The sequence below is a fragment of the Melopsittacus undulatus genome, chromosome 9 (genome assembly GCF_012275295.1).
Source record: "Melopsittacus undulatus isolate bMelUnd1 chromosome 9, bMelUnd1.mat.Z, whole genome shotgun sequence".
NCBI lineage: Eukaryota > Metazoa > Chordata > Aves > Psittaciformes > Psittaculidae > Melopsittacus > Melopsittacus undulatus.
The window spans coordinates 42,203,800-42,221,843 of record NC_047535.1 but is presented as its reverse complement, the minus strand read 5'-3'; the positions used below and the strand labels follow the sequence as shown (position 1 = coordinate 42,221,843).

Here is an 18,044-nt window from a genome sequence, read left to right as displayed (position 1 = left end):
GAAAGGGTGGGGACAAGCAGGGCTTATCCGGGGCCGGCGGAAGACGCTGGGCCTACCTAAGGCATGCGCTGCCGAGCGCAGAGCTATGGATGGAGGGTGGGGCGATGGCGGCGGTGTAGGGCCGGGCTCGGGCCGGGACCTCCCCTGATGGGTGTGAGGTGGTCTCTCCGCTGTTTTCACCCTGTTCCCGGTGCCTGCTGCAGCATCGTGGGGCTTGCAGGTGTGTATGAGAGAGGCTGTGTGCCATCGTGGCGACAGAATCCTGTCAGGAGTGGGGGTCCCGAGGCCTCCCGCTGCTTGGAGACGTCCCATAACTAGTTTCGTGCCAGCTGCCGGTGGGTTTGTGCCGCGAGCCTTACACCTGAGCGGGCCTGGGAGCGGCGTGGTTAACGGGGACAAGCACAGTGTGTCCTTCCTGAGCCTGCCAAGGGCTGGCGGAGCCGCGGGGAAGCGGGAACCCACCAGCACCTGGCGAACCGCTGTGGCAATGGCAGGCGCTTCTCGATAGCCCATGTGTGAGGCCAGGTTCTGTTCAGTCTCAGGGACAGAAAACTGCTGCTCCGCGTTCCCTTGTATGGAGGAAGTAACCGCAGCGTGGAGCCTGCTGCTGCTTCACCTGTTAGATTACAGGCTTTTGGAGGCAGTGGGTATCTCCTGTGACAATGCTATTTACACTTGAGTCCTGGACATTGAAAGTGGTTTTTCATTGCACTTTAATGCTTGAAGTTAAGTCCTTTAAATCATTAAAGGGTGGGAGTGTTTTCCAAGGCATGAATTATAACTAGATGCCCAACTTCTCAGGACTTCAGATCCCAGCTGAAGGTTATAGGGTGTTCTCAGACGGGTTGAGGGATTTTTACTAGTCATTCTCATTCCTGCAATCTTGCCCTTGTGCGCTGACTGTTACATGCACCTTGTCACATCACCAGTGAATTTCATCTGGTTTGTGTTTATTGTTCCATCATCCAGCAAAAGTATAATGGGAAACCGAAGTCCTAAATGTGAATTGGAGATTTAACCATAGCCGTGAATGAATGTTAGAAACAATCAAACTCCGCTTTTTTACATGTACAGTTTGCTGTTAAGAACCATTATGGTCTGGTTTTCAAAACTGTGCAGTCTTGATTCAGTTATGAGTAGAGAAACAGACGCTGTGGAAATAGTGTGGCACCCAGTCACAGTCTCCCCTCTGTTCAGCATGCAAAACAGAACCAGTTTCACTGGTTGAAAACCAGTAAGGGTTATGCTGTAAAAGCTGCCCTTGCTGGATACTGTCTCTGCGGCGCACTCGGGTACATTATAAAACGTTGAATTTTTGTTGGTTTTTTTTTTAGAAGGTACGATTCTGCTTTTATATTATTTATTTGACAAGTGAAGGGGCTCTTGGAGCCCCGAGCATTTCTTGTTCAATGTAGGGAAGAGACCAGTGAAGTGGGTGATGGAAGCCGTGCCTGTCACTAGGTGTCACACCGAGCGCGGCTGAGCCCACGCAGATCTGCGGGGCCCTGCGGTGAATCCTGCGCCCAGGCTGGTTGCTTGAAAGGCTTTTCCAGCAGGATGGTCCCGGCCGTTGGCAGCCCGGTCCTCTCCTGTCATTCAGAAGCCGAAAGGATCAGGTGTAAGGAAAAGGGAGGCTGTACTGAACAACAAGCTCTTTTCTTAAGCCTGTGCTTCTCTACAGCTTCGGTGACCGCTCATTTTCAAAAGGAAAGGCGTAAAGGCTTACTAAATGATAAAGACAACTGAAGTCTAGTAGCCTACTGCTGGGACACAAACAGTACAGTGGGAAGGGCAGCTTACAGCTGGTTGTGACAAGGATGATAATGTGCTGGGATGTGCACTAGAAATCAACCATTTCATTGAATATTTAGTTAGTTAGTTGTGCTCTTTTGTATAATCTGGATTTGACCACAGACTGGGAGAACATCTCCCACCAAGTGAATCTTTCTGAATTGCTGATAAAACACCATGTTGTGTTCATTCTTGAAAAGATAAATTTAATTAAAGATTTTGAAAGAAAAGTGCCATTTATTTGCATGTTTCTGAATTTAAACAGTGTTCAGCACTTTCTGAGGAACTCTTTCCCCATTAAGTGACTGCACTGTTTAGGATGATCTGAATCCTTATGAGAGTATTAGACTCTGGTTGGGAGACTCCCAGAGAGAATTATAGAAGTGATAATACAGCGTTAGCCTTCCAGGTGTAGTGTTGTGTTGAATGGTGTCTGTGCACTCCCAAAGGGAAATGTGGGCTCCTGTGTCTCTGAGGGCCCCATGTCTTTTTACAGAGGAGCACAATCTAGGTTTGTGCTGGTGTAAATGAGGACAGATTTTGGCTGCTTGTCGCTTAGTCATGCTCATCACACTTTCCCACACAGAGAATGTTCACAAAATTAAAAACTCCAGGTCAGTCTAAAGCAATCCAGTTTACATTTCTTCAAACATGAATTTTTTTCATCCAGCTAGTTGCAATAGGAAGAGAGGTGTTTAGGGACAAGTTAAACCTTACTGAAATGCTACAGTGGGAATACAGCTGAGAAGGGGGACAGGCAGCCCTGTAGCCATGGCACAGTCCTGTCAGAAATGTCTTCCAGTTATGTTCACATGTATTCTCCAACTTGTAATATCTCCAGCGCTATTTGAAATGTTAAATAATGGAATATGATCCCAGCACGGGAGAGATAAATGTAGACTAGAAGTAATTCTTGGTGATGCCCATCTATTTCTCAAGGAATGCAGTGGGACATTTTTGTACAAGTACGGCTTACTCACTGTAAAAAATGTGGTCAATATCTGAAAGTTGTGTTGAGTTCAACATAGACTTTGGGGTGGAAGCAGAGTGGAAAATCAGAATGTTCTTTGGGAAATCAGAGTGTGCTTCCTAAACCAAGTGGCCAGTTAATTTTCAGTGGCGCTGCGTATAAAATTGGCCTAAATTAACTTTTGTAATTTAATGATATTTAAAAAAAATAATATTGAATCCCCTAACATTGAAAGGGATTAGCATGAAATTCTTCCTACAGTGTTGATTTGAATTTATTTGCGAAAAATTTATTGTTCATTTAGGTAGATCTCAACCAACATCTTCTGTATTTTTCATTTTGGTCATAGAGCTGAATTGAGGAACACAAAGGAACACATGGCTGTAGCTTTTAACAAAGCTTATATATTCAATGTACTCCAGTTGCTTGGGGTAAACATTTTGATACAAACCAAATCCGTCTAAGTAGTCTGTGCAGAGAGAACAGTTCTATTTCCATGCTAAACCATGGCTTTTCCTGTGTTTGCAGACTGCACAATCAAAACTGGCAGGTGGTGATTTGTAAGAGCTGCAGCTGACAGCTTGTTGAGCCCCATTTGTCTGATTTGCCTATTAACTGCTTCAGCACTGTCAGGCCAGTCATCTGTGTAAGTTTATCTGGTCCTTACTGCTGCTGAAGAATCTGGGATGTTGGGCCTGAATGCTGGGGAGTGATACTACTTGTACATAGGGTAGGTGAATTATAAAGGGCAGTAAGAAAGATTCAGAATTCCTTTGTGTTTGCATTCTATTTAATGTTTTAACTTACGATCCATATGCCACAATGTCTAGATTATGTTCAGGGCTCATTTCAGATTTCAAGCACCTCTATATTTGAGTGCTGCCTCCTGTAGCCTCTCTTGTTTTCTATTTCCCCTATAAATTTGTACAGTAACCGGTTCCCTTCTTGAAAGCATCTCTAAAATCAGTAAGCAGATACCCTCAACAGTAGGTGTTCAATAGTGAATGATTTATGACTTTTTGCAGGGTTATGTTCCTGTCTTCTTCAACAGCACCTGCCTGTTTAAAGAGCTTACTTTTTGTCTTGACTGCTTTGGCTCAGAGAACCTTCCGTATAGTTTTACTATATCTTTAATTTGTCTTTGCTTTTCTCTCTCCTCCTCCTCTTCTCTTTTTACAGTAGCTCCTTCAGACACCCCACACAGCAGCAGCTTCAGGATCAGGAAGAAACTTAGCCTGGAAACATACGCTTCTCTGTGAAAATCAGTTTAAAACAGCAGTCATATTTTAGGCACCCTCTTAAAGCACGCCACTTTCCCTAGTTTTCTCCGACATAATTTCACATTTTTTCCTATACCAGTCAGCTACTGAAGTCTCTAGGCTGTGTCATACTCAATTGCATTCAGGTAGGATATACATTATAGAGAGAAGATGGCAATGAAATCGCTTCCTTTGATATGGCAAGTTGAATCCTGGTTTACCTCCATTTGATTTTGCAAGAGTGTTTGCTTGATTTACTAAGTCCAGATTTCTCCTCTTTCCAGTTCATGTGAACTTGAGGATGGTGCAGTGTATGTTAGCTGTGAGTGAATGAGGCTGAAAATAAACTTAAGAGCTATCTTTGCCTTTTGCCTAGGATTGTTCCATTACATTAGTATCTAACACACCCTGTCTCTGTCAGGAATCAGTATCATGCTCCAGCATACCAGTGCAATTTGTGATCCAATTGGATTCTGGTTCTTGGGGGAGGCTTTACCCTCCTTCAGCCTGTGCTCCTTCATCTCATGTAAGCAGACAGATTGAATTGGTAGATAACTGATAAATGTCCTTTTCTTGGTTTCCTTCTTAGGTCTTCAAAGCTGCAGTGTTTTCATCAAGGAAAACAAAGGACAAATGTCTTCACAGAGGTATAAAAGTAATCTCAAGGCAGGAAGATAATTCCGTTTTCTCAAGGAACTTTCCCATCAGAGGTCTTTGTGTTCAACCTGAGTCCTTCCTCATGACTGTTGTAGGACTGCAGAGTTCATGCTTTTCTTACTGGGAGGGAAGTGGGACTTCATCCACTTATTCATTTGCTAAAACTAGAAGGATTCCTCTGTCTGCATCTTTTGTGCCATGTCTCTGTACAGTCTGGAGTTTGCCCAGACTCATCCCTTGTGCAGTGCTTCTCCATGTACCTGATTTTTATCATAGTTATTGTTCACAGCAATGTCCTGACCAATGCTTTGAATGTGCAGCTGGCTGTTTAATGCTAGCCGAGTGAGTTACCAGGCAAGCAGTGACTCTACTTCAGCCATGGTGATGATGTTGTCAAATTTTCTCCAACTAATGAAAGTTGGAGAAAATTAAAAGTAGTAATAAAGGGGTTTATTGGGGCCACATGTCTTTTGGAAACTCTCAACTCATGCTAATTACAGTGGGTTAGCAAAGTGGTCAAGGCTGGTAAGTGTGTGGGAGCAGGCACAGAACAGCAGTTGCAGACAGTTGCAGGAAATGTTGATTATACAACTTGTTCACATCAGCTTTTCCTTCCACTGGGGGAAAACAAGATAAAAAAAAATGTTCATTTTGAACGTACTTGTAAAAGTTGTGCTTTAGGACTCAAATTCCCCTGTCACAATAAGTGGTAACATGCCAGAAATGTAAACCTGTGGTAAATAAAGAACTCATCTGTGCATGGTTGGTTTAGTCTCAGTGAAAGATGGAAATAAGATTTTGCATGACTGGTGCAGTGTTAGGGAGAGTGCATAACTTTGGGTTTAATGCTTCTCTCCCTTTCCCACCTTGGCTTTCTTGTAGCAGCCACAGCAGCCTCCTTGTCTTGCAGAACTGTGATGCATTTTTGCTGTTGCCCATGTTTACCCACCTGATAACTTTTTCTTTCCTGTTTTTCACTTATTTGGGAAATTTTATAGCAGTGGTGGTCTTGTGTAATAGCATTCCCTGAGGTGTGAGCATCATTCCTTCACTGCTGGAAATAGTATGTGAAATTATATTCTTTAGAGACATCCTTTTTTCCTTATAAAATGAAAAATGAACATTTTAGAAGGCATCCCATACAGAGAGTGTGCTGAAGGAATATGAAGTGCATGGAACCTTCCCAGCTGCCTCCTCTGAGGATTTCTTTAGCACTTGTGAATTAAAAAGCCCCCATCAATAGAAGAGCTCTGTCTGTCCTGTACATAGACTGTGTTAAGAAGCGCTGAACAGCCTGGGGGTGTTAATGTCAGGAAAGCTCACTGAGATGATCAAGGTAACTAAACTGTATGGCAAAAGGAACTTCTATATCTGAGGAAATGCTCTGAGGTCCTGAGTGAGGAAGCAAACAGTCATATCTAGAAGGAACACTCAAAGCACTAATGTGTCATGATAGTATTGAGAAGGATGAATGACAGTGGTAGACATACTAATTTGTTTATAGAAACATAGCATTTTATGGAAATATAGACAAGAAGTGATGTTATGAATAATTCAGTGCACTCAGTAACCATGTATTAATTACAAAACCCTGTAAATCTGTTTTTTAGACTTGTGAACAGGAAATCAGACTTCTGGTAAAGTTCCCTGTGAACAAGTTAAGAAGGTTACTGTGGATTTAGCCCAGATGCATAATTTTGTGTGTCATACAGGTAGCAGATTTAAAAAGAATATCTATCTATAGGTAAATCATCCTTCCACTTCACAGCAAAACAGTTTTATGTATGAACATGTGCTGACCACCAGCATGCAAGAAGATTGTGCCTAGAAAAATACTCTGATGTTTATATTCATTTAGCTTGGGTTGGGTTTCTGTTTTTCACTCTATTACAGCATGTTTGCACAACAATAAGGACACCCAAAGTTGATTACTGATGTTTATTGAATGATTCATTTCAAATAACCACTTTGGGGAATCTGACCACAAAAGTAAAAGCATTCATGTGAGAGGAGAGACATCAGAAATCCTTCTTGGAAGAGAAGGATGTCTGCTAGATTAATTTTTAAATGTCTGAGGAGAAGGCATGATTTCAGGTGGCATGACTCAAGTGTGGACACTCCAGGGAGGGAGTTCTGCTATATGGTGCACAGTCAGGTTCACAACTTACGACTGAGGTGCTCTGGGGTGCATTAATGCTTTACACTGTCCAGCCTCTTAGGTGAAAACGGGTTTTTATATGCCAGTTCCAAGTCAAACTATAAAGTCAGTCATCTATTCTGTTCAAGTTGAAACAGTTCCTATCTCCGTGCTTTCTGTCTAGACAGATTGTAGCATACGAGGGTTCAGGTCTCATTAATGTATCATTTTGAGTTGAAAAGCTATTCAATTTAATTTTGAAACAATTCATGTATGTTGTTCTTTTTTTCTCCCTCTCCATTAATTTACTGATTTCACTAGTGTGAGAAGAAACCATATAATTATTCAATTTTAGCAGCAGCAGAACAGATATTTAATAACCTGTTTTAGTAAATTGGAAACAGAAAATTGAACACATAGTAGTATTTTTCTGGGGTCTGGGCCCCTAAGGAAATAAGCAATTTTATCTTTCTGGAGCGGGTGAGTTGGAGACTCTCAGTACTTGCCTGACCAATGCAACTGTCCCCCTCAGTCCCTTTATTTTGTGTGACAAAGCCATTAATGCACTGAAAGATGGGCGCAGAGGTCAGCAGCAGGAAGCAGAAAGGGAGTGAACAGAATTTTTTAGCAATCTGGCAGCTTACTTCAATGCAAAGGATACACAATGATATTCTCATTCTTCTGTTTCACCCTCCCATGCTGATCTCTTTCCTGGGTGCTGGCGTTTTTCTTTGCCAACATTTTCTACTAGATCAAGCAACAAGCTGCCTTTGTTACAGGTGAAGGACTCCTGAAAGTTGCAGGGTCCTGCATCATCTGGGCTGTTGAAATTCCAGTGCTTTTTTCCAGGGTTCTGGTGTTTCTCACCATATCGATCATTTAAGTTTACCTCATCATTCCAGCCTCTCTTGCTAGGATGCTGGTGCTTGTAGATCAGATACCTTCTGCCCGGATGCTGTCTTTTGGATAACTCATTCAAGTAGGCCAGCTGTAAACTAGGGTTGTCAGCATCCTGTGCCAACAGTGACCTTCTGCCAGGATGCTGTCGCTTTTTCAGCTCCAGAGAGCTGTTAAGGTCATCTTCTATCTCTCTTTTCCCTGGATGCTGCCTCTTCTGGATGTCTCCATAAGATGTGTCTTCCTCAACATCTCTTTTCCCAGGATGCTGTCTCTTCTCCAGCTCACTCAAGTACTTTTTCCCAAGGTGTTGTCTTTTGGAAAGCCATTCTGGCAGAGGCACATTTGATTCTGTCCATGGAAAAGAATAATGTTAATGAGCCCACATAGGCCTCACTAAGGTAGTTGAAAAGGGAATTTGTGTGGTTGTATGGTGCAGGACCATTATCTGTTGCTCATTATGCCCATTTAATTGCACAGGTAACTGCAAGTGTGGTCTTGAATTTGATCACTCCAGATGGCATCTGTTAAAACAGTTCTGGTACATTTTTAGCAGGGATGATTGACACACTAGGAACGAGCTGCAGCCAAATGGAAAGACATGAAATAATCAAGCCTAATGTGTTGATACAGGTAAATGTGTCAGATTCAGATAAAGGGAGATGAGTAAAAGATGCGGAGCAGCTGGAAGAAATCAGCTGCAGAGGGTGCATATTTTGAAGAGCTTGAAATCAGCATGAGGCAAGGAAAAGATAGGTCTGAGACACAAGTAGAAGCAGGGGTGTGGACATCTGAAAGCCAGCTCAGTATTTCCAGCTACCAGTCATAATGCCATTAGTATCTCATGCTCATTCTTAAGCTCTTCTTAACATTTCAGGTCTTGGACCAACATAATCAATTTTCAGCATTCACATGAAGAGGGAAGAAGGCTTTTTCTATGGACAAATGAGCCAGCTTGTTTTTCCACAAGGAGCTTTGTGCTCCTTAGTGGCAGGAACCTCTGTGCTGCTTCTTGCAGTCTGATTTGTTTCTGCTGCAGTGACTAGTGAGAGCAGAGCATCTGCAGACTAGGAGGAGCAGCTTCTGCATTCCCAGCCATGGAAAAGCCCACCTCTGCTGGGGTGTAGGAACCAGTGGGTTGAGGTAGTCAGGGAATGGTAGCACTCCCACCTCCAAATAAAATTAGCTGTGGGGTCCACAACTGGGGAATGTCCTCCATATGTTCTCTTAGAGCTTCCCCAGGAAAGTACTTACCAGACAAGCAAGTTTTCTGTGATGGGCTTCTACCTTTTTATTATGCAGCAATTGCTTAGTGATGGTACAGCATTGCCTAAGCAGGGAGATCTTAGAGAAGAGTGGCTTTTGGGAACTCTGTGTCAGTGTATTGCAGCAGATCTCTTATCCTTCCCTTTCCCTTAGAGTAAGATATATATACATCAGAACCTGGGAACTATAAATTGAATCTAATTATCTCAGTAAAGTACTATGCCAGCAAAACTAGATGAGTGTCCCCAGTATAATACATACCTTTATTAATCTCTCCTTCCTTTTCAGCTTTCTTGAAGACAGACTGGAGAATGAGGCTGTCAGATCTCTGCAGGATCTCGTCCAGGGGACTTCTTCCCATGTTCTCACTTCCCTCTGGAAAGGGTGGCCTCTCCTTGAGGCACACACCACACAAGGTCAGGCAGAGGAGCAACAGTGGCAGCTGAATAGATGGCATTGTGGGGTTGAGGGTTCCTACAACTTTAATGGGAGAGAGAGCAACAGGGGAAGACGATGAAGCAAAGAAACCTAGCAATAACAGCAGTATTTCCAAACACTGAAAAAGAAACACGGCACTGCTGTAGGGATTCAAGGCTTATGAGGGTCCTTCCTCAGTTCTGTTACTAACTTCTCAGATTGTTTTATATTCTTCAAAAAATCTGTAAATTCATCACAATTAAAACCAGGCACTGGTTGTTTTTCTGGCTGAATAAATATGGACATTTTAAACACTGAGCTTCCTGATCCACACACAGCTCTGAAAACCAGTGATTGTGCTTTGCCTTCTGCCACAAGGCAAAATAATTTCCTTCTTGAACTCTGCATTACCCGTTGCCCTGCACGAGTGAGGTACACACACATGTATCTGCACTAACAATCTCCACCAGGCAATTCCCTTTGCTAAGGGTTCAGTTTAACCAATACTGGGATTTGCAGCACTTTCATTCTGCCTCTAGCTAAAGCCCAGCTTTAATAGTCACTTAGTTTTTTATATCTGTTTCTGTGTATTTAAAGGAGCTGCATGTCTGTGTATTTGTCAGTATTGTAAGAGCTACACTCTGTCAGTCAGGGAGATTCCTTGCTTTGAGGAAGCACCTCATTTTTTTCAGAGACATAATGATACCCTCCATTACCCCTTGCCCAGATAGCAAATGTTTTTCTATTTTGTCTAGCTAGCACTGGACTTCCTAATGCACTCATGGATTTATTTTCCAGTAAGCAGAGTTCCTTCAGTAGAATGGAATATGTTTTTAATACTAGTATAGCTGTCATTGAGCTTAATTGTATTTCAGAATGTAAAAGAAATGCACAATCTTATAAAGTTCTAAAAATTTTTGGAATAGAGAATTAATTTATTACCTCTCTTGGTGGCAGGTTTCTATCATTTCTGATGAAGTCCTTCAATAAAAGCCCTAAGAATATCACATAGGCTATTTGGCTCAGAGCAGTTCTTTAGACAGAAAGTTAGAATCAGCTAAAAAGGAAATGATTTGGTAAATTACCTGGTCTGTAGTTTCAGATTTTTGCTTGATGCATCTGCCAAGAAGAGGTTGCTTAGTCCCTTAAAGCTGTTTGCACATCTGAGCTCCAGACTTGCCCTTTTTCTGCTACAGACACACACAGTATCCAATAGAACTGTTGCTAAGTTCTCTTTGGATAGCTTGTGTCTCTGTTCTTATACTGTACTGCCTCTGGACCCTTATGCAAATAGCTGTGAGGTAATTTGATGTGATGTGCTGTTTTCAGGGGGTTTTGCTGATGTCAGAGATCTGGATTTTGAATGCATTTTAAAATTCTGATAGTTATTTGCTGAGCCCTGTATACCAATGCTGCAATCCCAGAAATGCTATTTTTTCTGTTCTCTAAAGAGATTATGTTGAATTGTCGATAATACAGCATAGAGAAAAGGTGGTTTTTCTCTTAACTGAAAGAAGCTTGTATATCCTCTAGTAAGGAAGCACTGTGGAGTAAATGCAGAGAGGCAGGCAATTTATTAAGGGAGAAAACCAACGAAAAATTTTATTTACGTAAGTTTATACCACTGGTTCTTATTCTGAATGACAGGTTTTGGCTCACAATTCTGTATTTTCTTAGCACAGACTTCCATAAACACTACATTAGACTATGGGGTGCAAAGCATTAGATATTAAAATATAGTTATGTTGCTGCTATGTGTTTCAAAAAGCATTATACTATTGTAACTAGAAATAAGACTCCTTCTCTTTAACCTGTCTATTTAAGATATTCTTCCACACAGTACTACTAAAAACAGACCATGCAGGGGGCACAGATAAAGAGCTAGTGATTCTTTGATAATCTTAGTGGTCCTGATGGCAATATGAAGGACTAAAACGGGAGTACAGATTACTCACAGTATTGCAGCAATTTGGGGCTTTTTATTGTTGCTGCACGGAAGGTTTGAGCCAAGTGGAGTCAGTGGTTTTCTGCTTTCCCATTTACTACCATTGTCATAAACACAAAACCACCTTTGTATGTCCCTCTCATCACTGCCTTCAAAGTCTTTCAGTTAAAATTTGTGGTCAGCAGTAACTAGTGACAAAACCCAACAACTTGCCACCATGGCTTGAGAACACCTTTCTTGGCAGGACACTGGTGTGTTTGCAGCTCTCTGGAGTGCTGTGCCACAGCCTGAGACAGAAGGCATCGGGGGGATACACTTGAAAGCTCTGCATTTTTTTTTTTTGCTTGGGCAGACTTCTGAGTGTCTGGCCCCTGGTCAGAACAGCAGCAGTAGCTCCAAACTGGCCTCTAGACATTGTAGATGAGTTCCTGGTTACCAGTATGGGTGTTCTACATAGCATAAAAATGCATGCAGATTCCTCATTCCAACAGGTAGGGGCTAGGGATTCCTCTTCTCTTAGGGATACTCACTATGCCAGAATGAGTAAGAGTGAATAGGAATTAATCCAATGCTAGGTCAGATATCCTACACTGCTCAAGGATTCCTTTCCCCTAGGAGACAACTCTAAGGGAATGTTTTCTGAGCATTTTGGATCCGAAAGTCAGGCTCAGTAAAATACTGCAGGGTGTAATTTGGCTTGTGTTCTCATTCATTTTACAACCATAATTTAATCAAAGAAGTTTCCTTATCTGTTGGCAGAAACAGAGTGCCAAAGATTACTCATGGAAGCACGAGAGGTCAGTCTCTTTCCATTCTCATTAAAATCTGCTTCTTGACACCTTTGGGCTGAGGACTTCAAGAACAGGGATGAAATCCTGTCTTACAAACTACATCTCTGTGGAAAGCTTCTTAGTAGGTGCAAAGTTACATCCACAGTGCAATGGACAGAACTTTCAGCCAAACATCTGGCACTTTGCTCACTTATTCCTGTTCTATTTTGAACTGATTTAGTAGCTCTTTAATGCTTTGTTTAAACGGAGAAAGTTAAATTTAAGCACCTCAGAGAGTCTTTTGTCTTATGAACAATAGCCCTTTCCTGTTTCACAGCTGGAAAACTGTCTCTGTTTAATGTTATCTTTCTTTTTAGAATTCTTTTTGGCTTTTTTGGCCACATTTTTCCGGTTTCATTTTCCCTGCAGGCAATTTTTCTATTTGAAAGATTTCTGGAGGTTTATTTTAGAAGTGTTAATGTCCTTTCTTCCCACTCACTACACAATTACTCATGACACAGAGTTGAATTCATGGTTAGGAGGGAGAGTTTCTTTTCTCAAATTCCAGAACCATCTTCCAAGATGTACTTTCCTGTCTGCCACAAACCCACTGCCACCCCAAACTTGCCCAGAGCTTCTCTCAGCACAGGGTTTGGCTCCCAGCACACATCTGTCTGTTGCTGATTCTAGAATTGCACAGAGGTGTCCAACTATCATACTTCACCCCAAAATACTTAAATATATTTCAGTAGCTCTATGATCCACAACCCCTTTGCCCAGCCACTGTTTTTTATCACGGGTGCTTGAAGTCCCTTGAGCTTCTTTTTCAATTCTGTTGACGAAATTCCTTATTTTTCTTTACAACATTCTCAAGGGCACCCCAGCTTCTGAAAGGGCTTCTAAATGGAGAAACCAAGAGACAGACAACTCGTCCAAACCCAGAGCCAGAGCCTTTTGTGTGAGCTCTGAGGGTTGAGGTTTGTGTTCCTCCTCTTCCAGCCTGCATGTTGCTTGGATTGATAGCTCAGCTTGCTCCCCACAAGTGCAGGAGCTGGTCTTCTACTTGTTCTGAGTACTTGTCTGGCTCAGAGTCAGTGCTCCTAACACTTTGCCTAATGTCTGTCACTAGGCACAAAATCCTTGGTCCCTAAAATCTTGAAGGTGAATAATGAGAAAATCTGCTGCTAACCCGAGCCTGATCTCTGTTTTAAGGAATATAAAGACTTGTGTTTTGTGCAGTCAGTCAACTATGACAGTCTGGAGTTAGGCAGAAAGTTCTCCCTGGCAGATTTCTGCATTTTTGTGTCTTCCTTGGGACACCTTGCTGTGGTCATGGTCAGAAATGGGAAACTGAAGTACATTGCTCTTCCTCAGTATAGTCATCCCTCTAGGAATCATGGAATGTAGGAGTTGTTATGGAAACTGTTCTTGTTTTCTTGAGCTATAGGATAAAAAATATTGTTTTGTGAAATGAATGTGCCTCCTGCCATCGTATTTGTTAACAGTTTCATTGAGAGGTGCTGAACGTTTGAGTGCCTTTGCTCTGGGTCACAGAGCTGTAGTGGCAGGGTCAGGAAGGGAGACCAGAATCCATTCATTTTTCTTCCACTCACTTAGCTTTCCCTTATTAAAAGAGCATGTTTTTTTTGGTAATATGTCACAAGACACATCTTTCTCATTTAAAAGATTGCCTCTGTTGCATTATTTCTGTGTGCAAGGCTAAGAGAAATATCTCTACCCGGTACTTAAAGCATCCTGTTAATTCTTATTAAGAGTCCACTGTCCCTGGGACTATTGTTTCCAGCATCTCCTCTCTTTAACCAATTTTAGCCTCTTGATTATTTCCTGAATACTGGTTTCTGCAAGGACTGCAGATCTCAGCTGTTCTGTCTGAACTTCTTCTTGTAAATAGTGTTGTTGTAAATAAGGAAGGATTTGTTTGCTAACAGAAATGAGAGGCAAATCAGCTCTTCTGTTTTCTTGGGAAAATCTAACATCACAGCTTATTTATGCCGCTCCTCCCACTTCATTCCTTGAATTGAACTAATCAGGAAGAAAATAAGGGAGATGGGTATCAGTAATAGATGGACAACTCTCTTTCTGTGTGATAATTTCTAAAATGCAGCTTCTCATGCATCAGAATATGTAAATAGTTTCCCCTGCAGGAGGACATACTGTATTTTAGTGAGAGGTAAAATTCCTGCTTCTTTTCATATTGATTTTAATAACATCAGAATGCCAGAGTGGGCAGAGCCACAATGATCTTTATATAGTCCCTATTATTAGACCAATAGTATAATTTTGCAAAGCAGGGAAGCTTTCAGGAGCACAGATCTTTCTTAACACTGAGGAGAGGCATTTGTGTCTGAAAGTTTGTTTCTCAGGACTAAAAAAGAGCTTGCAATGCCCCAGAATTTTCAACTTTTTGCATGATAGAAGTGACTATAATAAAAGGTGTATTTTAGTAAATATTAATCATTGCTGGGGGCAGGGTTCCAAACAACTTGTATCTGCCTAGTCCTCAAATTTTGTTTGCTAAGTAAATGGGCCTAGATAGTGTTTAGTGGGTTTAATGACACATGAACTCAGTTTGGAAGTGCAGCTGCTGTAATCACAGCCAGCACTAGCGTACATGAGCCCCTTTGTGGCTGACATCCCAGAGAGAGGAGCTTCACATAGCCAGCAGCATAGCTTGTCACAGCCCATGTGGCCTGTTGTGATTCATCAAAACCCCAAACTGTTGAGGACTAATAGCACTTTTTTTCCACTCATTTTCAGTCATTGGTTATATACAATCCAGGAGGGGAAATGAAGGCAACTCCTGCCCTGTGCTCTCTGTTTCTTCCAGCACTGAGCCCCAGCTGTGGTGCTTCTGGTGTTGCCTACTGCAAGCACCTGTGGTGGGAAATACTTGTGTCTGATGTGAGCTCTGAGGCCTTTTGGGAGTAGCTGCTAGTTAAAGCCAGGTGAATGAGCTGGCCTAGAGAATGGGTTTGAAATCATGAGGAGCCCTGCTGGCTAATGCTGAACATCACTTGAAACATGACCTGAAAATGCTTATGATCAACAGTTAAGGGGCTCTTTTGAAGACTCTAACTTCCAGTTGAAGACTCTAACTTCCAGAAAAGGCAAAACCTTCTTCTCTAACTGTAAACCCCACAGCTCTGTAGTTTTGCAAACACAGACTTGTTGAAGCTTAATCTTTTGAATTTGTTTAAACTAATAGAAAATCCTTTGAGGAAACTTAATGTAGGAAGAGATTAAGTCTTCTGTTTTAAATAATGAATAGGATGAGTATTGAATGAGATGAGAACATTAGTTTCTGTGCAGGGAAGCTCTTAATAGAATTACTGATTAAATTCCACATGGAATGCACACAGCTTCCATCACCAGTTTAAATCCATAAAGGCCAGGGAAGGCTATTAAATTAGAGGGAAGAGGAAGTATCCCACATAGCATTAAAACTTGCCAAAAGTATAACATGTTGCTTATAACAGCTGAATTGTTTTATAGTTTCATGCGGAAGCAAAGCCAAAGCATTATGACAATAATCCCACATACTGGTTAACTGACAGACTTTTCAATATTAAACAGCATATTATGGAGCCAAAACTTGACAAACTAAATTGTATACTTAAGAGTCAGTCTAACTCACAGTTTGTTCCTTCTGGAATGGTGGCAGTTTGAAATTAAAGATCTCAATGGGTTCACAGTAATGTTTCTTTATTTTGTCATTATCTCTGCAGTGTTTATACAGGGTTATTTCTAGAGCTTTCTAGTCAGGAGAGCCCTGCAATTTGGGAATAAAGTGGCCATCTTCAGAGAGATTACCACTGTGCCTGGTCTCTTGTTTCAGGCACAGTCCAGGGTTTTTCAAACCAAATAATGTCACTTAATGAAACAAGCAAGACCCTGTGCCTCCAGGCACCAGAACACCCCAGTTGCTCAGCCTGTTGTTATTTCCCAGCTGATGACAGCACTCAGGAGATTCTTGTTCACTTCCAACAGGGAATTAGTCATTGGACAAAGCAAATTTACAGTTTAATATACCTTGCAAAAATACTTGTGCTAAGCTGGGGCAAGTTTCATGATGCAGCAAGAAGATATTCAGGGAAATTTGATTTGGTATGATAGAAATGGTGGTCATCCAGCTTCCTTTTAAGAAGTAAGTCTGATTCATGCTGTCATGTACCTTGCAAAGTCAGTTGGAGGTTTGTAAATAGGAAGTCACTACTTCCCATAGCAATTAAAGGGATAACATGATAATTTGTTCCCTCTTTGCTGTTTCTTTGCCTTTGCTGCTAACACATCCTCATTATGATAGAAAAGCCATAACTGGGTGTGAAAGGGAACAAACTTGTGTGAGTGAGAGAAGAGCTGATAAGAGATTTAGTGTTTGGTGCATTTGAAAATGCTACTTTGGAATTTGAAGTCACCAGTCCTCAGCTTGCAGCTAGTTTTCCTGTCAGGTTCATTGGGAGCAATCAGCACAAAGCACATTTGAAACCCCCACCTGCCAGTCCCTGCTTGTTCAAAAGTCAAAGGTACAAGGCTCAGAAGCTCCTGAAGGCTTGACATACATAGTGCTTGCCCAATGGTCAGAGACCACTGTGGGAGCACAAATAAGATGGAGTAAAGGCAGCGTAAGAAGTTCCAGAATTGGCCCCTGTGGCTGGCTGTAGAATATCTTCTTGAAATTCAGATGTTTCTATTACAGCTTTTAAAATGTAAGAATTTTATTTATTGTTGCTTTCAGTTGCTGTAAAAGACAGCTGTTCATCTGTATAAATTATTCAGTAAAGTGACCACAAGCCTTGCTTTAAGGATGCAGTGTAAATGTGATTTGCCTTCAAGTTGTCGTCTTGGTCTGAAAAGAGAGGGAACTGTGGCCAGTGGCAGGACCGTGCCAGGGAGGCAGCTGCATCAGTGCCTACCTATACACAGCAGCCAAGAGCAGCTGTTCTTAATGGGGGTGCCACCTGCAATCAGATGTAGAGAGGAATTCTGAATAGGGATCTGGTGTTACTAACAAAGTTAATCTCAGGTGCCAGTCGTATCAGCTTCTCTGGTTGAAACAGGTAACATTTACTTCAAGTGTTCCCCTCTGTTATTTCTCTGTACCTGTGACTATGCATATGCACTTTGTGAGTGCTTTTTACGAATGAACTGTTCCTGACATTTTCATGTGGCTTTATTGTTCTTAGTGGTTACTAAGTTATTTGGTCAGCTACTTTTATGAGGGGTTAAATTTCTTACCCTGTGGTATTCTTCCTGCAGTAAGATTAGTCATTTTATTTTTTAGGCTACCAGCTTTTAAAGAATCCTGCAGCATATCAATGGTCAAGGTCAGAATCCCATTATGGTAAGTACTATAAAGAAGTAGAACTGAAACTGTCCATCCCAAGAGAGTTAGAGTAAAGTGCAGCTATGTACATACATCTATATATGTGTATATACATACACCTTCATAGACCTACACCTACTAAACACATGTGGTTGTATGAACTGATTGAGCAACTGAGAGGATGGAGTAATTATGTCAGTTGTGTTGAACATAAATATCTTATTTCAAGAGCTTTGGTAGCTGTGGATCATTGTCAAACTCATCAGGGCTAGGTTACAATGGATTTGTAAGCTTTGATGCAGTGTTTCAAAGGGACTTAGAAGAAAGAAGACAGTCATTTTATCCTGGTATTTCTTCCCCTGTGTAAGGACAAGCTTATAAGAAAGCTGGTCACTTGGCATTACCGGCAGGATGAAAACACCTGAAGCTTTTGCTCTTCTGATTCCAGCATGGACCATTTATGGAAAGGTCTTAGCAAACAATAGTGATACAGTACCAGAAACTGTAGACTGTCTGTTAATCCCACTGTCTCTACAAGGCATTTAGCAAAGAGAATAGTTAGGGTCTTTTTATTTCTTTCACTTGCACTCA

General features: G+C 41.6%; 1 protein-coding gene and 1 long non-coding RNA gene across 2 annotated transcripts in view; one reads left to right on the top strand and one right to left on the bottom strand.

Annotated features, from left to right (window-relative positions):
* The first annotated feature begins 101 nt into the window (after positions 1-101).
* The window catches only part of LOC117436692 (uncharacterized), a 29,353-nt gene continuing 11,410 nt past the window's right edge, over positions 102-18,044 (top strand). The window contains exons 1-3 of the long non-coding RNA XR_004550033.1: positions 102-220; positions 9,266-9,393; positions 17,412-17,471. This is a non-coding gene — a long non-coding RNA (uncharacterized lncRNA). The remainder of the gene's footprint in view (positions 221-9,265; positions 9,394-17,411; positions 17,472-18,044) is intronic.
* Positions 7,488-9,449, bottom strand: TRH (thyrotropin releasing hormone). Its single transcript, XM_005145800.3, has 2 exons — positions 9,239-9,449; positions 7,488-8,062 (listed from the first exon to the last, which is right to left on the bottom strand). Exons 1-2 carry the CDS (start codon positions 9,432-9,434, stop codon positions 7,488-7,490), a joined length of 771 nt encoding a protein of 256 aa, XP_005145857.2. The 5' UTR covers positions 9,435-9,449.

Coding starts and splice junctions, on each gene's coding strand:
- TRH (XM_005145800.3), bottom strand. CDS start 9,434: ATGCCATCTATTCAGCTGCCACTGTTGCTCCTCTGCCTGACCTTGTGT. Junction 8,063..9,238: donor GGAAGGAGAGATTAATAAAG/GTATGTATTATA, acceptor TTCCATGGACAG/AATCAAATGTGCCTCTGCCA.